This window comes from Neophocaena asiaeorientalis, unplaced genomic scaffold (genome assembly GCF_003031525.2).
Source record: "Neophocaena asiaeorientalis asiaeorientalis breed wild unplaced genomic scaffold, Neophocaena_asiaeorientalis_V1.1 scaffold629, whole genome shotgun sequence".
NCBI classification, from domain to species: Eukaryota; Metazoa; Chordata; class Mammalia; order Artiodactyla; family Phocoenidae; genus Neophocaena; species Neophocaena asiaeorientalis.
The window spans coordinates 1,891,903-1,915,686 of NW_020175468.1; the positions used below are offsets into that span (position 1 = coordinate 1,891,903).

The 23,784-nt window shown below is 50.7% G+C and overlaps 1 protein-coding gene across 6 annotated transcripts in view; it reads left to right on the plus strand.

Moving 5' to 3' along the window:
• The window catches only part of VRK3 (VRK serine/threonine kinase 3), a 43,220-nt gene that overhangs the window by 17,990 nt on the left and 1,446 nt on the right, over positions 1-23,784 (plus strand). For all 6 annotated transcript variants that reach the window (XM_024768159.1, XM_024768156.1, XM_024768154.1 and 3 more), the window contains 9 exons: positions 3,354-3,418; positions 4,733-4,799; positions 6,098-6,182; positions 6,459-6,564; positions 8,207-8,299; positions 10,798-10,930; positions 12,118-12,238; positions 18,578-18,636; positions 21,753-21,901. In XM_024768159.1, the coding sequence (XP_024623927.1) occupies positions 3,354-3,418; positions 4,733-4,799; positions 6,098-6,182; positions 6,459-6,564; positions 8,207-8,299; positions 10,798-10,930; positions 12,118-12,238; positions 18,578-18,636; positions 21,753-21,901 (878 nt within the window). The remainder of the gene's footprint in view (positions 1-3,353; positions 3,419-4,732; positions 4,800-6,097; positions 6,183-6,458; positions 6,565-8,206; positions 8,300-10,797; positions 10,931-12,117; positions 12,239-18,577; positions 18,637-21,752; positions 21,902-23,784) is intronic.

Genomic DNA, 23,784 nt, shown 5'->3' on the forward strand with positions numbered 1-23,784 from the left:
AACACCGACCTCACGGGGTTGTCGTTGAGAGAGTTAAATGAGTAGAACGATGAGCAGGAAAATAGCAAAAGCACCGTATAAACGCTTCCTGTTGTTATTCTGGTTATGATGGAGCCCAGCGCAGCATTGTTGCTCCAAGTTCAATGTCGCCTGTCTGTTGGCCATCAGAGGCTCCCACCTGCCTGCCTGCCACACCCCTGTCTGCATTTGTCACACATAGGGACTTTCCATACATGTATCAGGTTTGCATCAAGCAGGGGTCTCCCAGGTCGCAGGGTCTGGAGCCAGGTTTACAGCCCGGCGCTGCTGAGGCCCTCGGCCAAGCCCACTGCCCTTCCTCCTCTGTCGCTTCCTCTCTGTAATGGGAATTGCCCAGCTGACTCCCCGGCGTCGGCGGGAGGGCCGGTGAGAAGAGTGGAGGGGAAAAGCCCTTCATAATCTGCAGAGCAGGGCGGGAAAAGCATATTTCAATTACCAGCTGTTCTGCCTGCTTCCGAGTGCCAGGCATGTGGTTCGTTGACTGGTGCTTTTCCTCGGACCCTGAGGTAACTCTGAGGCAGGTACTGTTTTTATGCCTGAGAGGTGCCCCGGCCATTTCCAGCATGCCCCTCAAAGATCCCCCCCCAAACCCCCTCCGCACAGGTGGGAAGGACGCCTCTCTCCCCCAAAATCCATGATCTTTCCACATTTCCCTCCTTTAGGCTGGGCTCAGGTCACCTTTGGCGTTAAATCTGTAAGCCCTGGTTCCTGCCCGGCTCCAGCTGGAGCTTCTTGAAGGCAAGGGTGGGTTCTAGGTAACTTTGTCACCTCCCTGCCCCTTAGCTCTGTCTCAGACAACACCAGCCTGGATGGTTAGGAAGGGTGGGAAAGAAGAGAGAAAAGGAAGGAGGATGCAGAGAGCTAGCTGGGATGGATGGCGATGGTTCGGTTCATGAGCTCCTGGGGGTGAGCTAGACCTAGGCCAGTGCCGCTCTTCCACCTACCAGCTGTGGGCCCTCGGCTGATTATATTTTAAAAGCTGCCACACACTGAGTGCTCCCGGAGTGCCCAGTGTGATGCTGGGCTGTGGTGGGGCATCATTGAGCAGCTCATACAAAGGGTGAAGCTGGGGTTGTTCCCTGGCGGTCCAGTGGTTAGGACTCCATGCTTTCACTGCCAAGGGCCCAGGTTCAGTCACTGGTCAGGGAACTAAGATCCCACAAGCCACGCAGCATGGCCAAAACCAAAAACGGGTGAAGCTGGCTGTGATTCCTGCTCAGCTGGTACTGTTATTCCTACCGACCCCTCTGAATCCTTGCATCCAGTCTCAGGGGTGGGCTTCATTAGTCCTACTTTACTGACATGGGGCGGAGGCCCAGAGAGGTTTAGCACCTCACACCAAGTCACGGAGTTGAGGGAGGGGCTGGGCTTGAGCCCAGATCTACGTGGCACAAAGCCTCCCATGTCACTTGGCCTCAGTAAGCTTCGGCTTTCTCGTCTCGTCCGTCAAGTGGAGCTAACAGGGAACAGTTCTTAGAGCTTTCTGAGATGCTTTTCCCAGGTTATAATCCTCAAATTTGGCTCTAATAAAATTTTCCATTGATCTCTTAAAAAGAAAAATGGAGCTAACAACGACAGCCACCATAATAGTAATAACAATAACATTGTATTAGACCTTCCTAGGGCTGTCCTGAGCATTAGAGGAAACAGTGTGCGTAAAGCCCACACTTAGCACAGGGCAGTAGACTTTGCAGGGTTTGTAATTAAGCAGAATGGGGCAAGCGTGCAGGTGTTTATGAGGAAGTGCCCCAGGGATCAGCACCTGCAGAGGGGAGGGGGAGGAAGTGGTGGGGCAGGGGGGAGACATAGAGCGCTGGAGCAGCCCAGGGATCGCCTCGGCTGGCCCCATGGGGGCTCTGGAGCAGAAGCGGTCCTTCAGTGTGGTTCTGAGTTAGGCCAACACGGCTGGGCCTTTATATCCCCCTCCATCAGCCTTTGGCTATGGGCCGCCCTGGGACTTGCAGCTGAGGGCATCCCTGAGGGACTGAAGGCTGCTGCAGTGGCCTCTCCAGGTTGCGTGGGGCTAGGGGAACAGGTCCTCCTCCAAGGGGATCTGCGTCCATCACACGGTACTTATGCATTGTTCAAAGACGGGGATATTGAATAGTATCCCCTGAGCTGAGAAGGAACTTTGAGATCGAAGAAAACGAAGTGGACAGCTCCATAAAGTCCAGTTACGAAGTTTATTGTGGGAACCTTACACATGGGTAGGACCCTGCGGACAGCGATCTGGAAGCATTTGCAGCTGCTCTCTGTGCTGCCAGAAGGGGCACAGGGGATTTAAAGGGGCCAAAGCTAAAGGTAGAATCTGACTTCTAAGGGGGAGGCACGTCTGCACCAGCAGGAGCCGGGTTTTTCCTTCTCCTGGGGGGACTCATAACCATTATTCCTCGTGGGCCGTGAACTATCTGTGTCAGCAAAAGTCATTCTTCCAGTTTTCAGAGGAAGGCTTAAAGTTAATCAGGAACTTATCTGGCTTGGGTGCGTTCCTCATGCGTAGGCTAGAGCTCTGTCATGCAGAAAGGGGAGGGGGTAGGACAGTGGGCCTAAGATGACCCTGACAAGACGGAGTCGGTGTGGTTCAGCCACACACCCATATATGCAGACAAATGCATACAGCTGCTGAGTCAGGGGCCCCAGAACCACCCCCGGGTTCAGTGATTCACTGGGGGGACCCACAGGCCTCAGCCTATAGTCATACTCATGTCATAATTTATTATAGCAGAAGGATACAGCACAGTCAGCAAAGGGATAAAGCACATGGGGTAAGTCCGGGGGAACCAGCGCCAGCTTCCAGAGTCCCCTCCCCTTGGAGTCACACGGGATGCATAACAAGGTGGGACATCACACATGAAATGCTCATTAGAGGGACGCTCATTAGAGACTCAGTGCCCAGGGTTTTTATTGGATGCTGGTCCCACAGGCACTGTCTGCCTGGCAGGCACCAAAATTCTACTCGCAGAAGGAAAGCAGGTGTTCAGCATAATGGTTTGGGCACCGGGAGCCCCTTTTATTGGTTAGGAATCTTAGAACCTTCCCAGCTGATTCGCAGACACCAGCCGAGGTTCAGCCTTGCGCGCAGGCCTTTCCGAGGAGAGCAGTCTCATGGTTAATTACCCTTTGTGCACAGCTGTGTATTAACAGAGAGAGAAAGAAAGAAGCTGTTGAAAGTAGGAAGGAGCAGGTCATGAAAGTCGAGAATGCGCTTGACCCTGTTGGGAATCCGTTAACCACAGCTGCTGCTCGTTACTCTGAGGACACTGACCCTGACCTTCCCTCTAGATGATAACCTTGCTCCTTTTGTCCATCCACAGCTGAGCCCGACTCCACCTTTGCCTGCGAGTCAAGTCTCCGAAAAGAAAGATTCTCACTTAAACTAGTGAGTGGCCCCTGGGAGAGCGGCACTGAGGGGATGGCCTGGGGCTTTAGCAAATGCACCACTGACCTCCAAGCCCCTCTGTGGGCTGGGCAAGCCGGAGAGCACAGCCTTGGCCTTCAAGGAGCAGTGGGACCTTGAGTGGGGCACGTTTCCCTCTGGGCCTTGGGTTCTTCTACATGGGGCCCCTCAGAAACCGCAGTCGGGTCCACCCATGAGCCCTGGCTCTGGTGCTTTCTGGCTGTGTGTCTGGGCAAGCGCCCGAAACCTGGGACGGCTGGGTTGGGTGCCCTCCCTTGGCCCTAGATGGAGGCCGTGTGAGTGGTTCAGAGCCAGTGCTCCTGAACCAGGCTCGCAGATGAGTGATAGCACCTGCTTGCTGAGAGCCTGTCCTGCGCCCAACCCTGGGCTAAGAGTTTCATAATCAAACCTGTGGGGTGGTTACTGTGTTTCCCATTTAACAGATGAGGAGATAAAGGCTCCATCGCTTGCCCAGGGACGCCCATTATGAAAATTGCTTTGTTCACTGCTGTATTGACAATGCCCAGAACAATACTAGGCACATAATAGGTGCTTTATAGAAAGAATGAGTGAATGGCAGAGCTGAGATTTGAACCCAGTTCTTTTTGACCCTGTGCCCTGAAGAACCCAGCTGTACTAGTTGTGTTTAATTAAAATATTTGGTTTGACTGCTTGGAAAAAAATGACCCAATGTTAGTTATGGCTTAAACAAGTATATTTTATTGCTTTTCCATTTAACAGTCTGGGGGCAGTGGTCCAGGGCTGATATGACAGTTCCATAAACCAGGGGCTTACTTTCCTTCTCTCTTGTTGCTCCAGGCCCCTCAATCTATAACGTTCATCTCATGGGCTGAGATGGCTGCTCCACCTCCTACCATCTCATCTGCATTCCAGCCAATTGGAAGAGGAAAAGAGGAAGGGGAGTGCCTGCCCTAGCCCTTTAAGGGCATAACCTGGAAGTTGCCCAGTCTCTTCTGCTCACGTCCCCATTGGCCAGAACTTGGTCATGTGGGCATTCCTCACTGCAAGGGAGACTGGGAAATGTAGTTTTTAGCTGAAGGGCATGTGTCTAGGGAAAACTTGTAGATCCTATTGTAAAAGAAAAGGAACCTGGGCAGTGACTCAAAGTCTCTGATATATGTTCACATGGAGCACCCTAGGGAATTTGGTTCTGATGTGCAGGACTTGGGGAACCTGGGTTATTGCTGGCATTATCCTGGGGTAATCCATGGCCAGTGATGACCTTGGCTAAGAGATTCCAGTGTAACAGCCTTTTCCCCTCTCCTCCTCCACTAGGATGCCAAGGACGGGCGCTTGTTCAACGAGCAGAACTTCTTCCAGCGGGCCGCCAAGCCTTTGCAAGGTATTCCTCAGGGAAGTGGGCAAGTGGGGGAAGAGTTGGGGGTACCGGCTTGGTCAAAACAACTGGCTTCTCCCTGAAGGTGTGGGAAGGGTGGGGATTACATTAAAGGCCCAGGTTTGCTCCCATCACCCCTCGGGCCTCAGGCCCCAGAGGACAGACAGCGGACAATGGGCTGAGGCTGGCTTGTCATACCAGCTCTTGAGCGCCAAGTATTAAATTTTCACAAATACTGCAAGCCAGTTATTAAAACATAGCCATCGGACTTCCCTGGTTGTCCAGTGGGTAAAACTCCGTGCTCCCAATGCAGGGGGCCTGGGTTCAGTCCCTGGTCAGAGAACTAGATCCCGCATGCCACAACGAAGATCCTGCGTGCTGCAACTAAGACCCAGCACAGCCAAATAAATAAATAAATCATTTTTAAAATAATGAAATTGCCCTACAAGCTTTTAGTCATAGCCATCTTAAATAAATAAATAAAACATAGTCATCATAAATTTTATCAATTTACAGTCAAATTAAGAGCAAGGGTAATAAATACTCAAAGCTCATCCCTTCCTAATTATTTGTCTACATTTTCTATCATCTAGACTTTTTTTTTTTTTTTTTGGCCACCCCCCTTGGCATGGGGGGTCTTAGTTCCCCGACCAGGAATTGAACCCATGCCCCCTGCAGCGGAAGCGCAGAGTCCTAACCACTGGACCGCCAGGGAAGTCCCTACTATCTATATTCTTGAGGTTATTTACATTCACTGTATCTGTGTGGTGGAAATACCATGTAAGGGCACACTACTGCCTCTCTTTCCACCTCAGTCTTCCATGATACCACATTGGTAGCTTGAAACTGGCCATACTGGGAAGTATTTACACCACAGAGGTCAGCAAACACGACAGATCAAGGCTATCTTTCCCCAGACAACCAGCTGTTAAACTTTTATCAGCACACCGCTGGATCTGTACCATCCAACTGAGATCCTGGAAGGTGGGCGGACATGTAGTGACACCTTGACCAGTTTAGACACTCTCCAATCTCATTAGCTCTACATGGGAATTTAGAGGTTACGCTGTCGCTCTTACCGCTTCCACTCACTCCAGATTTGTCAGTGCTTTCTCCCATGTTCACACCCGCTATCGTCACCCCCCTCGCTGTCATGCACCCACAGAGGCGACATCACCAACCAGGAGACCCAGTGTGTGGCCTGGGCTCAGGCGTGCTCTGCTTCTGGTCTGGGAACGGGCTGCTGTCCATTGTGGGTGCAGGGCCAGGTGGGCCCTAACCTGTCAGGCCCCTGCCTCCCACAGTGAACAAGTGGAAAAAACAGCACTCGACCCCCCAGCTGGCCATCCCCACCTGCGTCGGTTTTGGCATTCACCAGAACAAGTACAGGTGAGTCACTTCACTTGCCACTCGCCTCACTGGCCCCTTCCTTTCTCTCCCTGTCACATGCCCAGGCGTGGCTGGGACCCTGGAGCCATTGGCCAGATAGTTGCTTCCTTCCTTCCCCCAGCCTTGAGGCAGGCTGGTCCCCCACCAATCCGAACCCTTCATCTCACCCAGGACCGGGATCTGGTAGCCCCCAGCCACACCCCATCCTTGGTGGCTTGTATTCCATCCCCTCCCCTGGTCATCTCTCCCACTTGCTGGGACACTCATGTCTTCCAGGTTCTTGGTGTTCCCCATCCTGGGGAGGAGCCTTCAGTCAATCCTGGATGACTGCCCGAAGCATGTGATGTCAGTGAACTCTGTGTTCCAGATGGCCTGCCGGCTGGTAAGTCCCTGAAAGTTGCAGGCTCCCATCCAGAGGATGGCCCCCCGGGTCCTAGTTTATCCGTCTGTTTGCTCATTGACACGTTCAGCCCGCACCTCCCTCTGCTGGGCACTGGGGCGAGCACGGTGACCAACACAGCTGAACACCAGGCTGTTAGAACCAGAGTGATAAGTGGGACTTCCCTGGCGGTCCAGTGGTTAAGACTCTGCACTTCCAGTGCAGGGGGCGCGGGTTCAATCCCTGGTTGAGGCACTAAGATCCTGCATGCCATGCAACGCGGCCAGAAAAAAAAAACAGAGTGATAAGTATTGTCAGGAGACCGTAGCAGTTGGAGGAAGGGTCCCAGCCTAAATTGAGGGGTTCAGTTGAACTTCCTGGTAGAGGTCATTTCTAAGTCAAGAGTGGGATATAGCAAGGTGCTGGGTAGAGTAGGAGTGGAGATGCATGGGAGAACATTCCAGGCCAAGGATATAGCTTAGGCAAAGGCTGGTGTGGGAGAGAGAGCACAAGACTTTTGTTCATTCATTCCTTCCTTCATCCATCATTTCATTAAATATTTATCAGGTCCCTGCTGGGAATCAGACACTGTCCCAGGGGCTGAGAGTACCATGGGGGGCAGCACAGTCATGGTTTTTATGTCTAGTGGGAGAGGATGATATTAAATCACAGTTGCACAAATTGTGAAAAGTGCTTTGACTAGAAGTGATGGAGAATAAGAGGACCCAGTGTAAATTGCTGGAGGGATGGAAGTGGCAAGGGAGTGACACATCAGGTGAGTCCCGAAGGTCATTACGCTCAGAGTGTCTGCAGTGTGACGTGTAGAGGGGAAAGGTAACAGCTGAGGTTGGTGTGGAGAGCTCAGCAGTGACCAGATCACGCAGGACCTTGAACACCAACCTGGGGGACCGGGACTCTGTCCCGAGGGCGCTGGGGAGCCACGCGAGGATTGGGAATAGGGGAAGGGCAGGGTCAGCTCTGTGTGTAGAAAGACCCTGTGGGCGGTGTGGGGATGGGCCGGAGGGGTGAGATGGAGGCTGGGTGAGGTCAGCACAGAGAGGACCAGGCCTGAGGAGGAGCTGGGCTGTGGGGATGGAGAGTTTGAACAAGCAGAACTTGGTGGGCAGTAGAGCCTTGGAGTCGACGGGGGCTTGGGTTGTAATCAAGATGTAAGGAGTACCTGGGCAGTTCAATATATGAGCTCAATGGAAAAGTCAGAGCTAGAGATCAGAATATAAATTACTTAGCTAAATGTATTTCTGCTCCCTAGGGCAAATGAGAAAAAACCTCTTTGATGTACATGAGTGCTGGGTTTTCTTTCTTGCGGGGGGTCAATAAGTAACCAGCTTCTTCCCCTCCTGAGATCAGCTAAGAGATAGACATAAGAGGTCAATGGAAAACCAAATATCAGCTTTAATGCTGAATTTTTCAAAAACCTAATTAGAAGACATGCTGAGGTGTGCTGTCAGGGTGGGCTTCCTGATGCTTCACTTAGGAGTAGTCAGGCTTGGACCACCGCTGCCGCCACCACAAGCAGCACCACGTGACCCCAGGCCCGACAGTGGGGGTTCCCTCCGGAGCTTTGCATCAGAGCCTCTTTGTGTTAGCCTGCTGCTCACAGAGACGCTTGCTTTCTTCCCCGCAGCTGGATGCCCTGGAGTTCCTCCATGAGAATGAGTATGTTCACGGCAACGTGACAGCTGAGAATATCTTTGTGAATCCAGAGGACTTGTGCCAGGTAATAGCCAGGCCCTCCTCCATCCTGGGGGCGCTCTGGGCTCAGGATCTCACCTGTCTCAAAACCTGCGTTCATTTCACAATGCTTATTGCAGACAAAGAATTGCTATCCATCATGTGTAAAGAGTTCCTTCAAATAAATAAGAAGAGATAAGTGACTTAGTAGGAAAATAGACAAAGGATAGGAAAAGCAGTTCGTAGAAAAAGAAATCCACATGTTAAGTGTATGAAAAGATGCTTAAACTCCCGAATAGTCACAGCAATTACTCTTAAAATACACTATTTTTACCCTTTGGGTGGACAAAATTAAAAAGAAAAATAATATCTCCTGCTGATAAGGATGTAAGGAACTAGGAATTCTTTACATACTATTGGAAGTATGAAATGGGCAGCCTTTTTGGAAGGTAATTTGAACATAGCAGTCAAAATTCAACTGCATATGTTTTTTGATCTACTGGGTCCACTTTTAGGAACGTATCTTATCCATGTATTCGAAGATACATGTACAAAATGTTCCTGACAACACTGATCGTGACAGTAAAATTGGAAAACCTCAAATACATGCTCCCAGTAGAGTACTAATTAGTATTTTAAAGTAAATTCTAATTACTCCTGCTAATGACAGAAACCCAATTTAACATGCCTTAAGCAAAAACGAAAGAGGAAAAAAAGTTTAAAAAGGGCCAAGTGCAATTTATTGCTCCATGGAGTGGAAAAATCTAGGACTTCACTGGCTTCAAGCATGGCTGAATCTAAGAACTCAGACCCAGTCATTGGGAAGCTGGGTCTTCCGTTTCTGGGCTCTTCTTGTGTTTGCATTGCTCATAATCAGGCAAACTGTCTTCCCTGTGGTGACAAAATAACCACCAGCAAATGAGGCTCAAATCCCCTCAGTTTAGCAACCCCAGTGGAAATAGATCAGGTGAGCCCCACCTCAGACACATGGACTGAGAATTGGAGAGGGGTGATCCCAGAGAAAAACCCTGGAACCATAGTAGTCAGAGCTCTCTAAAGAGACAGAACCAATAGAATGTGTATGTGTGTGTGTGTGTGTGCGTATATATGTAAGGGAGAGAGAAAGAGATTTATTATAAGGAGCTGCCCCAAACAATTATGGAAGCTGATCTAGGGACCTCGATCTGCAGTCGGCAGGCTGGAGACCGGGAGAGCTGATAATGTGTCTCGTCAGATCCAAAGGCCTGGAAACTAGAAGAGGTGATTGTGTGATTTCCAGTCTGAAAGCTGGCAGGCCCGAGACCCAAGAAGAGCCAATATTTCTGTTCAAATCTAAAGGCAAGAGAAGGCTGATGTTCGGCTCACGTGGTCAGGCAGGAGGCATTCATTCCCTTTCACTCAGCCTTTGTGTTCTATTCAACTGATTGGGTGAGGCCCAAGCACACTAGAGAGGGCAGTCTGTTTTATTCAGCCTACTGATTTAAATATTCATCTCATCCAGATACACCCTCACAGACACACCCAGAATAACCTTTGGCTACATGTCTGGGTACCCTGTGGCCCAGTCAGGCTGACACATAAAGTTAACCATCACAAACTGTGACCAGAAGAAAAAGATGTAGGTCTCACATGGACAAAGCCAACAGTTGTCTACTCTCCATTCGGCAGAATAAGATGCAGCCATTAGGGACTTCCCTGGTGGCGCAGTGGTTAAGAATCCGCCTGCCAATGCAGGGGACACGGGTTTGAGCCCTGGTCCGGGAAGATCCCACATGCCGTGGAGCAGTTAAGCCTGTGCGCCACAACTACTGAGCCTGCGTGCCTAGAGCCCGTGCTCTGCAACAAGAGAAGCCACTGCAGTGAGAAGCCGTGCGCTACAGTGAAGAGTAGCCCCCGCTCACCACAACTAGAGAGAAAGCCCGTGCGCAACGAAGACCCAACGCAGACATTAATTAATTAATTAAATTTTTTTTTAAATGCAGCCATTAAAAAGCTGATGTGGCTAACTTTGTGTGTCTAGTAGATAAGGGCTTTTTGTTTTAAACTCAGTTAAGCCTCCTAACGGCCCTGCAAGGTGAGGACTGTCATATCTTCATTTTACAAATGGAGAAATCAAAGCACAGAGACGTTTCATAATTTGTCCAAAGTTGTATGGCCACTAAAGGGCCAAGCTGGCATTGGAACCTGGTCTTTCTGGCTCTAGAGTCAATACACTGTTGAAGTGCAGTAAGCTGTGTGTCCAGCAGGAGGTAGAGTGTGATCCATGTGTGGGAAACTAGAGCCCCCTCCCGTACCACATGTGTTTACTGATTATTTAAAGAAAATGATTTGAAATAATGCATAAGAATCTATATTAGTGGTTACTTCTGGACAGTGGGTTTAGGGGGGCTGAGCAGTGATGGGGACAGTTGGTTTGTGTTCTTTTCACACCCTTGTGTACTGTTTGGCATTATGTTTCAAATTACACCCACGATTGAAATCTCTGACTCCAGAATCCAAGCTCCTAACCTTCAAACTGTATGGCTTCTCCCCACGTCCACACAGGTGACCCTGGCAGGCTACGGCTTCACCTTCCGCTATTCGCCAGGTGGCAGACACGTGGCGTACAACGAAGGCAGCAGGAGCCCACATGAGGGGGACCTTGAGTTCATTAGCATGGACCTGCACAAGGGATGTGGTAAGAGGCCAGAGAAGGGATTCAGGACCATGGAGACATGCTTCTCGGACAAGGGCCGTTGTAGGTTTTCACAGCCACGGACAGCAGATGGCCAAACACAGGAGTCAGGCTGAGCCAGGGAGCCACGGTAGGGATTCAGGACCATGGATAGCGCCCACACACATGAGGTCATCGTGGGGCAGTAGTCCAGCGCCAAGGGCAGTGAGCAGTTGACTGCAAGGAAGCCCTGCGGCTCCAGAGGTTCACGTTCAGGATCTCTGTAGACTTGGAACGTGAGAGTTGTCCAGGAGTCATCTAGGAGGGGCTGTTGAGTAAGCAGTTGGCTGTCCACGTCAGCAGTACAGGAGCGAGGTCTGGATGGAGACTCAGATGTCAGCAGTATCTCAGGAGTTGTCAGTTGAAGCCCAGGGATGGGAATGAAATTATCCAAGGAAGGTGTATGGGGAGAGAAGAGAACACTTTGAGAAGAATATTCCTTGAGGAGGTCTCGGCCTTTCCTTTCCCAACCCCTTGATATGACCATCCATGTACCTGCCCGCACCCTCCCACTACACTAAGCTCCCCCGGGGAAGTGATGGTACCTGTGCCTCCAGCACCAAAGGGCAAAGGTCTGGCACAGTCAACTCTCACTGTTTGTTGAATGCTTATATGGAGTGTTGTCTACATCGTGTGATTTAGGAAGCATAAGAAAAATCATGCTGCTGTCTCCTTTGCCTTCCCTTACTGAGTGAGGCTGAGTTCAGTGCCCATCGTTCCGCGTTCCCTCATGCGCTGTTCTGTCTCCTCTATAACCCAGATGATCCCACGCTATAACTGTCTCTCCACTGGACTGTCAAGGGCTGGGACCCAACCAGGCTCTTATCTGTGTTTTAAGAATGTGGAAAGGGGCCTGGCACACAGGGCTCTGAGGACTCATTGAATAAATAGGTGCATGAATGAAAGACAAGTAGATGAGGGAGTGAGCTAGTGAAAGCAGGGATGAAGGGATGGCTGAGGGAGTGGATGAGTAATCGAGAGACCCATGAGGGACTGAGGGTAGGTGAGTGAGAAGTGAATGAACAGATGAGAGCCTGTATGTTTGGGTGAGTGTGTGAGCCCATGCTTGAGTCCGTGAGAGAAAGGAGGGGGGGCGTGTCAGTGAGCAGGACATCTGGACTGAGCCGCCACCTCCTCCCCTCCCTCCCCAGGGCCCTCCCGCCGCAGTGACCTCCAGACCCTGGGCTACTGTCTGCTGAAGTGGCTCTATGGGACCCTGCCATGGACGAACTGCCTTCCCAACACCGAGGATATCATGAAGCTGAAACAGAAGTGAGTCTGGGGGTCAGCAGAGCCCATCACTGCCCAGCACCCCTGCAGGGGGGACTGAAGCTCAGAACCCAATAGGGAACAGAAAAGAGGGGGAGGCGGCATCTGGCAGGGTCAAGGCCTCTGCAGTTCTCGGGAATCTGCTCTACCGTCCATTCCAGCAGACAGGAGCATGGGATCTGGAGCCACACTGCCTGGGGTCAGACTCCAGCCCCACTGCTGCAGGGTGTTGGGTGAGCAGCTTAACCTCCACAAGCCTCAGTGTCCTCCGTCAGGTGGGATCCTATTAGCACCCACCTCAGGGGGCTGTGGAAGGATTCGGGGGAGTCAGGTACGCAGCACTCAGCACAGAGCCTGGCCTGTAGAAAATGCTCACAGTGTACAGGACACCATGAGTCATTCACTCCCACGGGGACCCACAGGCAACCTGAACATTTTGGCCTGGGCCCTGCCTCGGCATCTGGCAACAGTGGCTTCTTTTACATGCTTCCTTCACCTCTGCATGTAAAAGCGCCGGGTCCTGCTGGTTCTGTTTTAGATGCTCAGCACCAAGGACAGAGGGCACCTCGGTGCCAAGGGAGGTGCTGCTGTGCCAAGGGAGGTGCTGCTGAGTGCGCGGTTCAGCACCAAGGACAGAGGGCAGCTGGGCTCAGAGGGAAGCAAGCACAGGGGCTTCGGTCTTCAGCACCAAGGACAGTAGACGGCTAGATACAGGGAAGCTCTGCAGGTCCACACGTTGGGATTCAAACTCTGGTATAGGCTTGGGGCATGAGAGTTGCCCCAAGAGGAGTCATCCAGGAGGGGCCATCCAGGAGATGGTTGGCTCTCCCATCTGAAGTGCAGGAATGAAGTCCAAACGGAGCCTTAGACCCCAGCAATGTCTCAGGAATTGTCAGCAGAGGCCCTGGGAGAGGATGAGAGATTATCCAGGCAAAGTGTGCAGAGTGGGAAGAGGGAAAACTCTCCAGTGAACAGCATTGAGTCTGTCGTACTTTTCAGTTCTCAGTATGCTGTGTTGTTGGTTCCTGTTGAGCCTCTGTCTCGTTTTATTTTGCCCCCTCTTAATTATCCCCCAGCTTCCTTCTCTCAACTGTGGACACACATACTTGCTGAATATATGTCCTACCGATATGCTTGCGTAAATGTACTTGTATCCTTAAACTTGCATGACGGTGGTGGCACTGTGTGTATTTGACTTGCATAAATGGTATTCTGTTCTGAATCTCACCGTTTCTGGCTTTTTTCACTCAACACTTTAACCCCATCATGACACGTGCATCAACTTTACTGCTTCTGACTACTGCTTTCAAATAAGTTTGTATAGACACGTCTATGTCCTTAAACAACATATGATGAGTGTATTTAACTTGCATAAATGGTACTGTGCTCTAAATTTCATTCTCTTTCTTTCTTTCACTCAATGCTTTATTTTTTAAACTTTACATTGTTAAAGAAGCTCAGTGCTTCTCCTCAGTTAATTTTAGGTGTAGCTGTGTCCTTGAAAAATACGTTGTGTTTGAAATGTGTTATGTTTGATTTATGCTGATCGAATGCACACCCAGATGCCATGCCCCAAATCTCACCCTCCTTCAGGTTTCGGCTTAGTCGTCAGTCCCCGGGGAGCCCTTCCCTCGCCCCCACTGCATCAGGTCTCCTGCTTGTTCACGCTCAGAGGAAGGGACGCCTGTCACGTTGGCCTGCCCGTAATGACCTGTTCAAGGCTGACCTTTATTGTATACTTTCCTGTGCCGGGCAGTGCGCCCAGTGCTCCCCTGTGTTATCCTCAGAGCAGCTCTGAGGTAAGTGCTCTCATGATCTGAAAGCACAGAGAGCTTAGGTAATCAGCCCAGGTCACACAGCTGATTAGAGTTGCTCCCAGGTCATTTGACTCCAGAGGAGGCCCTTTCACCTGGAAGCTAGTGTCTCCCAAGTATGGGCGGCCCATCGCACGTGGCTTGGTGGTGTTTGGTTGTTACCATCCTTCACTCACCAAATACTCAGTGAGCACCTCCCATGCACCAAGCTCTATTCCAGGGCCTGGGGATACAGGAGTAACTAAGGACAAACATCCCTGCCCTCAGGGAACTCGCATTCTAATGGGGGAGATAGACAGTACAGAGATCGTGAAACACACAGCACGGCAGAGGTCAGGCGGTGGGGGCCATCAGCTCGGAACCCTGGGTAGCCATCAGGGGGGCTGTCAGGGTGTGGGCATGCCTGCTCTTTTAGATTTAAAGGCCAGGGCAGGTCTCATGGCAGTTGTGACAGATGAATCACCTCCAGAAAGGCAGTGAGGCAAGTAGGAGGTCCCACTTCGGTGCTAATAGGCCCCAACATCTCTGCTGAAGGATGAAGAGACAGAGAAAGAGAGAGCAGCCTTCAGCTCCCAGGTTTCCTCTGCATCAGAACCTGCCAGAACATGAGCCCATTTCCCTGCTTTCTTCATTTCTTTCTGCACTTATTTTCTGGTTTTCCAGTAGTTTTCCATTTTTGCATTGAAGTCAGGTGAAAACGAGTCACAGAATTAGCAACACAAGTAGTCGGAGCCCACAGCCCAGCCGCTAAAGCAGTTAAGTGAGGCTGAAGTTTGTGAACTGCTCCTTGAAGCGCTCTGCTGTGTTAGTGACGAGGCTGAGTTGCTCTTACGAGGAGACCCCGAAAGACTGCGGCCCAAACGAGGTAGATCTTTACTTCCTTCTCACTAACAGCCCCAAGGTAGGAGACCAAGGGTTGTGGGGTACCTCAGCCCCCCTCATACTGGGTGTGAGCTCTAGTGCCACTGACACCCGTTGCTTTTAGAGGGCAGGACCGGAATTGACATGTCTCTTGGTCACGTGGCCACCCCAAGCTGCAGTGGGGGCTGGGAAATGTCTCCAGCCTGTGGCTGCCGACCCCTGGGATTCTGCCATCACAGTGACACTGGGCGCCAGGTAGCGGACTCCTCCGCAGTGCCCCCTTTAGTCGGATTTCTCTGAAGGCAGGGACCGCGTCAGCTCTCTTGTCACTGTGTCGTTCGCAGTACAGCGCTTGGCACGTTGTGGGTGCTCATGAGATAGTTGCAGGATGGATGAACGACTAAGGAAAGAAGGCGTGAACCTTCTTCACACCCAGGCCTGGGCTTCCGTGTGGGCACACGGGTCAGGCAGAGGCAGCCCCAGCCTTGGAGGTTCCCAGGCCGGGAGGAGACGCGCAGGCAGGAAGTGAGCGGTGCCTGTGAGGGTGGAGGCAGCCCCGGGGCATTTTGGGAGCAGAGGGGAGGCACGTGACCTGGCCTCGGGCCCCTGGGAGCACTTACCCAAGAGACGCCTGACCCGGTCTGCCGAGGAGTTTCCCAGGCGGACAAAGGGGAGGCAAGATTTCTGGATAGACAGCATGTCACATGTGTGAACTCTCTGTTCGTTCATTCGTGCATTCTGAACCTGCTTCCTGAGGCTCCACTGGGTTGGATCCTCCCTCCCCCTACCTCCTCTAACTCCTAAGAACAGTCGTATCTCCCTTTTCACCGCTCTCCCACCTTCCCCTTCACAGGAGTTAAACAAATGTGACTGTGACACGCTTCACTAAGAGGCTCCGCCCTTGCCAAGTAGGACGCAGAGTAAATAAAATAGGTCTTAGTAATCACTTTCTTATCAATGACTTCAGAATAAGTAAGAGTTCCTTCCAGAACCCCAGATCCCAGCCACGATCACAGAGGGAGGGCGGGGAACATGAAGATACTCCACAGGGAGCATCGGTGGTGATGGTGGGACTCACTCTAAACACCACCAGCCCAGCCTCTGTCGGTTGACTTGAGGCAGTAACCAAAGGGCCCACAAGGGGGCAGTGTTGCCACATGCACGTTTTCCGGAGCCCTAGCCTGTCCTCTCCGACGTCTTACTGGTGTGCGTGGCTTTTTTCCATTCACTCAGCAAATATGTATTCATTTTTTTTGAAAGTTCTAGTTCATGACAGAATGAATGAATAAAAGAAAGAGGAGAGGCAATTTGATTCCCCATGGCTTTCTGTTGTGCAAGGCCCCCAGCAGGGAAAGCACAGACTCTGGTTGCAGTTGGTCCCTGCTCTCAAGACTGCCACTGGGCGGGGAGGTCCCACGAACACAGTGACAGCCTGTGATGGGAGAATTGCTCACACAATTTACAATGTCCTGAGGCTGGCACAGCCCGTTTCTGCCATCACTCGCTCGCTCAATCATTTACCACATACACCCTGAGGCTGCTGGGGAGAGACAAGGGTCAGACCCAGCCCTTCTTGTGCACATATGAGAGTTGCTGTAGGGGATCCGTGGACCTATGCGCAGGGTGTGCAGACACTCGGCAGGGAGCTGTTTCCCCAACCTGCAGGGGTCCAGGGGAAGCTTCCACGGTACCAGCCCTCAAGCCATGTCCAGAAGGGAGAGCAGCCACTCACGGGGGGTCAAGGTGGGGAAAGGCTGCCAAAGGCAGAGGAGCAATATGTATAGAGGCCAGGGGATGTGGGTGGATGTGTGACCTGGTTGGGCTAGGAGTTTGGTGTGACTGGAGTATGAGATGGAGGGAGGAAGCCAGGGAGGCAAAGCCACAGGGGCTGGTGTCTTTGATGCCAGAGGTTTCCCAACAGGGCACTGGGGAACCACAGGAGGGCTGCGAGCAGGGAGGGGCAGGGTCCACTCTGGGCATAGAAAGACTCTCTGGGGCTGTAGGGGGGTTGCATGGAAAGCTAGGGAGGAGGCTGGGGTCCAGGGAGAAAGGGTGAGGCCTGAGCTGGGCTTAGAGCCATGGACAGAGCGGGGAATGGGGCGGAGAGTGCTAGGGAGCAGGAGGGTGGGGCCTGGGGACTTGTGGGCTATGGGGCGGGGAAGGGGAGGACAGCACCCCATGCCTGGGTGGACAGTGGGGAGCCAACCCGGTGGTGCAGGCCAGAGGAGGATACAGGAGGCCAGGACTCTGAGGATGGAGCCAAGGAAGTGGATGAACTTTCATTTCTCTTTCTTGCTTTTTTTTTTTTAATTGAGGTAGGTTTACAATAGCATGTTAGTTTTTTTTTTTTTAATTTATTTTATTTATTTATTTTTGACTGCGTTGGGTCTTTGTGGCCGCATGCGGGCTTTTTCTAGTTGCGGAGAGCAGGGCTACTCCTCGTTGCGGTGTGCGGGCTTCTCATTGCGGTGGCTTCTCTTGTTGCGGAGCACGGGCTCTAGGTGCGCGGGCTTCAGTAGTTGTGGCACGAGGGCTCAGCTGTCGTGGCTCGCAGGCTCTAGAGCGCAGGCTCAATAGTTGTGGCGCACGGGCTTAGTTGCTCCGTGGCATGTGGGATCTTCCCGGACCAGGGCTCGAACCCGTGTCCCCTGCATTGGCAGGAGGGTTCTTAACCGCTGTGCCACCAGGAAGGTCCCCAGCATGTTAGTTTTATTATACAGCACAGTAATTCAGTTATATGTATATGGATATATATATGAATATATATATATATTCTATTTCAGATTCTTTTCCCTTATAGATGATTACAAAATATTGAGTAGAGTTTCTTGTGCTATACAGTAGGTCCTTGTTGGTTATCTATTTTATATATACTAGTGTGTATACGTTAATCCCAACCTCCTAGTTTGTCCCTCCGCCGCAACTTTCATTTTTCTTGAGTGGTCCAAGAGGATGTGTGTCTGTCTGTGTGTGTGTGTGTCTGTGTATTTATACATGTATATGTATACAAATACGTGTGTGGATAGACAGATAGATAGTTTATCCTCATTATTCACAGATTCTGTATTTGTGAGTTGACCTCTTCACTAAAATGTATCTGTAACCCCAAAATCAATACTTTGAATGGCTTTCAAAGTCATTCTCAGACACGCAGAGTGGAGAAAATTGAGTTGCCCGATGCACGTGATCCTACCCGAGGCTGAACAAGGCAACACTCTGCCTTCTTGTTTCAGCTCACAAGTGTCCTTCATGTGGTCTGTTTAGTGCCACATTTTCCACACTTTTATGCTTTGGCGGGGGTGGATTTTGCTGTTTAAAATGGCCCCAAGCATAGTGATGAAGTGCTAAGCGCAAGGAAATACGTGTGTGAGATGAGCATCCTTCAGTGCTGTTGGACCAGAGATCCATGTGAATGGATCAACATTATATTAAATAAGATGTTTTTAGGCACACAGGTAAAACCAGGTGATGTATTGATCAGTCGGTAAAAATGTTGCGATTGGAAGCTGTGCTTCTGGTAAACTCCTGGCTCAGAATTGGCTCCTTCAGTGTCTAAGTCCTAACTACCGTGAATAATGAGAACTAGGGCACATCTACTAGACATCCTGTTTCAGAAGGTTGCTCTCCTTCCCTAAAAGGCCTTTCACATGTACCTCTGTCCTCTCAGGTTTCTTGACAACCCAGAAGGCCTCGTGGGACAGTGCAGTCACTGGATCAATACCTCAGGTATGTCCCAAGGGGAGGGAGCAGGCAGGGGCCTTGGAGGGACCCGGGGCTCAGGCCCATCCCGGGGATGCCTCTCTTTACACCAGTCTATTTTCCTTCTTTGAGTTTTCCAAATCACACATGTATTTGTGCCCCTTGCAGAAAGACAGAAATCTTCCCCCAAATTTCAGAAGTGTGTCTGGACAATAATAACAGCAACACACACACACATGCAGGTTTACACACACATAATGTGTGGGGTTTTTTAATGGAATCATATTACGTATATTGGTCTCGGACTTACTTTTTCATTTAAGAAGGTGATACCTTAGAGACTTCTGTGTCAATACCTGTAGAATTTTATGGGGTTTTTTTTTTTAATTGTGGTATAATACACTTAACGTCAGTTAAAACTACAGTTCTGACTCATTAGTCCTGAAATCCGTTTAACAGGTCAAAAACAGGATTTTTAAAAATTAAAAAACAGAAAAATACGAATGCCTTACAGAAGTTAAGGAAATGCCGTATCTTCAGTGATACATATTTATACTGATATATATGTATGTGAGTAATGGGTTATAATTAGAAATACATCTTATATTTGTATTTTATATTATAAAATGTATTTCTAATTATATCTCTATTTCTGTCTTATTTATAATTTCATTTGTTTTTTTGTTTTTAGATTCCACATATAAGCAATATCATATGATATTTGTCTTTCTCTGTCTGGCTTACTTCACTTAGCTTGATAATCCATGTTGCTGCAAATGGCATTATCTCATTCTTTTTTTGGCTGAGTAATATTCCAGTGTGTATATATATATATATATATATATATATATATATATGCCACGTCTTCTTTATTCTTTATTCTTTTTTTGGCTGAGTAATATTCCATTGTGTGTGTATATATATACCTATATATATGCCACGTCTTCTTTATTCGTTCATCTGTCAGTGGTCATTTACGTTGCTCCCCTGTCTCGCCTACTTTAAATAGTGATGCTATGGATACTGGGGTGTGTGTATGATTTTGAATTAGAGGTTTCTATGGGTATATGCCCAGAAGTGGGATTGCTGGTTTATATGGTAGCTCTGTTTTCAGTTTTCTGCGGAACCTCCATACTGTTCTCCATAGTGGCTGCACCACTTTACATTCCCACCCACAGTGTAGGAGGGTTCCCTTTTCTTCACACCCTCTCCAGCATGTATTGTTTGTAGACTTTTCGCTGAGGGCCGTTCTGACCGGAGTGAGGTGATAACCTCACTGTAGTTTCGATTTGCACTTCTCTAATGATTAGCGCTGTTGAGCATCTTTTCATGTGAACCATCATTTTTAAAGCCGATTCCTCTTACTGGAGATTGAGGCTGTTTTGGTTTTGTTTTGGGGGAGTGGTTTTTTCCAGCGTGCCTGCTGTAGGACGTCTACATTGCTCTCTAAACATGAGGCAGAGAGACAGCCGGGAAAGGATAGTTTATCCCCTCCAGTCTGTAAGGACTCTTTTGCGGTACGCGGGCCTCTCACTGCTGTGGCCTCTCCCGTTGCGGAGCACAGGCTCCGGACGCGCAGGCTCAGCGGCCATGGCTCACGGGCCCAGCCGCTCCGCGGCATGTGGGATCTTCCCGGACCGGGGCACGAACCCGCGTCCCTTGCATCAGCAGGCGGACTCTCAAGCACTGCGCCACCAGGGAAGCCCAGGACTCATTTTTAAATTACCTGAAATCCCTGGATTCAGATCATGTCTCTGCTGCTCAAGTCACTCTCCCCTCCAGCCTCGGGCTCTTGCTCCATAAGAATGAGCCCCATTGGCAGTTCCCTGGTGGTCTAGTGGTTAGGATGCCAGGCTTTTACTGCCGAGGGCCCGGCCAGCTTCAATCCGTGGTCGGGGAACTGAGATTATGCAAGCTGCGCCAGCATGACCAAAAAAAAAACAAGGAGCCCCACGGTTAGTTTATTGCAGCTCTGCTGATTCTAAGGCAGTCACGGGGAAGTGGAGCTGGTGGCGCCAGTGGGGCTGGTGGGGCCAGGCTTGGGGTGGGCGGGGGCAGAAGGAAGTTCAGCCCCAGGTTTACCAGCCTCTCTGAGCCTCCGCTTCCCCACGTGTAAAATGGGGCGAATAATAGCCCTCACCTCCCGAGGGTTGTCCCGAGAATTCAGTGTAGAGCTGGGCCCAGGGGTGCTGCCTTAGCTTCTGCCGCAGCCCTAATTAAACGTGCTCAGAGCCAGCCTGAGACGACATTGCTCAAGTGGGAGCTATTATGATTACTGTATTGGTTTCATAATTAGCACTTTTAAAAAGTGTAATAATGGTATTGTGCTATTTAGGGAAAACAAACAACAAAAAGGCTTTATCTTTTAAAACAGCCTCTATCTTTTAAACTCCATCCCTGGGGCAGCCAGCCTGGTTTCGTAAGCCAGTGAACTAAGTTTTTGTGGGGTTTTTTTGGCCTCATACCCTGACTTGCAGGATCTTAGTTCCCTGACCAGGGATCCAACCCGTGCCCCCTGCAGTGGAAGCGCAGAGTCATAACCACAGGACTGCAAGCGAAGTCCCCTAAGAATTGTTTTACAGTTTGAAATGGCAGGGGAAAAAAGTCAAGAGAAGAACACTTGGTGACGCGTGAAACCTGTCTGACGTTCAAGCTGCAGAGTCCATAAATAAAGTAGTCTTGGTGCATAGCTGCGTCCATCGGCTCCCTGCCTTCCGTGGGCCTTTTGTGGGAGAACAGCTGAGCTGGGTCCTGGCCACAGAGATTCCCGGCGTACAAGCTTGCTGGCTCCCATTTAGAGATACCCACCAAATAGTCGGAGATAAAATTGTATAATCAGCCTGGGTTTGCTTTAAAACAATACAGGATGGGGAAGGGGTAGGGGTTTTGATGAAACAAGATGGGCATGAGTTGACAGCTGATGAGACTGGGTGACAGATACGCTGCTGTTCATGGTACCGCTCTCCTATTGCTTATGTTTGATGTTTTCCAAAAAAAACAATTTAAATCTAAGTGGTCGTGGCAGTGCCGGGCACAGAGGAAGCACCGAGCAAGTGGGCACCACGGCTGAGACCCTCTAGCCAGAGCCCCTCAGGCTCTGGGTTGGGTACCCCTCTCAGGCTCCTCCCGTGTCTTGACCACAGAGACCCTGCAGAAGTACCTGAAGGTGGTGATGGCCCTCAAGTACGAGGAGAAGCCGCCCTACACTGCCCTGAGGAACAATCTGAAAGCCCTGCTTCAGGATCTGCGGGTGTCGGCCTACGACCCCTTGGACCTCCAGGTGGTACCCTAGGTGCGTTCCAGTGGGAAGAGTTTGTGAGGCTTAACCCTCTCCCCAGCTCCCACCGCTGTTTCCACTGATGCCATTTGACGTTTATACTCCAGGGGCCAACTTCCCAGTGAGCTGCTGCCTTTTTCCACAGGATTCTTGAACCTTCCAGACCCCGGGCATCACAAGTAGCACAAGTAGCAGGAACTCGACTCAAACTGGCTTTAAGGAAAAGGGCAATTGATTGGCCCTTGTCACTAGAATGTTCCGAGGGGGAAGCTTTAGGTGTGACTGGATTCGGGGCCTGGAAGTTAGCACCGAGATGTGGTCAGTCTCTCTGTCTTTCTCTGTCCCTTTTCTCATCCCTCCATCCCTCTACCCATCCACCTGCAGTCTCTGCTTTCCTTTGGGTCACCCCCCAAAAAACCCCATCTGTCCCCCACCAAAACCCCTGGCTCTGTGTCCAGTGCCTCACCTTGTGTGTGTGTGTGTGTGTGTGTGTGTGTGTGTGTGTGTGTGTGCAATGACTCTAAAGTTTGACTACAGTAAGCATACACATAGGGAAGTAGGGGAGCTAACGCCCAGGAACTAGAAAGGCCACACAGTACAACACGTGGACGAACACATTGACAAAACATTCCACATCTTTATAAAAGGGGCTGTATTGGTCCTTTTGCCTTTTTCATTGTTGTTCCACTGAGCCCATATGGCCATTCCTTGGGATAATGAGGAAGGGCAATTCATACTGTTTGGTTCCTTGCCCCACAGTCTTGCAGCTCTTCGATGGTGGAGATGAAGGATGCTCTTTATAACGCCAGTGGCTGGGTGTTTGCTTGCTTTGCCAGGGTTTTGTTTTCCAGACAAAACACCTTGAACACCCGTGTGCACACAGGCCTGAGGATGGATTTCTTTTGAAGGAGATAAGCGATTGCTCTTCCCCGGGGGCTGTACTCACTCATTTACACGCCCCTTAGCACTGAGTGAGAGCTTACGGGAATCTGTGGAAGGTCAAAATTATAAACTCAGCTCACTTGACGGTTCATTTTGGTGAGGCAGCATGGGTGGGTTCTGAGGAGCAGCTTCCCCAAGGCCCTCCTCTGTCTGTGGGGTTGTCATTTCTCTCACATGTCTGTCTGGATTCAAAGCTCAGTGTCTGTCCAACTCAGCGGCTCTCAGACAGAGGCAGTGTTCCCCCGGGGGCCATTTGGCAGTGTCTGGAGACATTTTTGGTGCTCACGCCTGGGGAGAGGTGCTGCTGGCATCTCAGGGGTCGAGGCTGGGGATGCTGCTCCGTGTTGTGCGACACACAGGCCGCCCTGCTATCAGCAGCGCCATGGCCGAGGAAGCAGGCCCGCATGCGTCTTGAGGAGCATCCTTGTGGGTGGCAGCCTGTCTCCCACAGTGTGGTCTTCTTCTCTTGGCACCTTGACGACAGGTGCTTCTTCAGCCCTGCAACCCTTACTCTCATCCCAGAGCTGAAACCACGAGGTAACATGTGTGTCCGGCTCTTCACACAGTGCCTGGGTGCAGAGCGCTCCAGAAATGCCAGGTTGTTTGTTTGTTCAGTGACCTAGCAGGCTCCCTGCCTTAATCACAGACACTCTCCAAAAGTGAAGGCGTGACCTCTACCCAGCTCGCCACCCTCCCAGTCTCTGTCCCCCCAACCCCCAGCTGTCCTGAGAGACCTCTGGGTCCTCCCACACCCCTCTCTGCCCCCAGCCCTGTCCCTGCAGGCGGCTGCTAAGTCTCTTCTAGCCCTCTCCTTCAGGGCTCTGCCTCTGCCCGGACCCCCCAGAGTTTGGTCACCTGCTGGCGGTGAGCTCCGGGAGGGCCGGGTCACGTCTGTTTCTGCATCTCTGTGCTTCCCACTCACATCACTGGCCTGGCTCATAAATATTCCACCCATA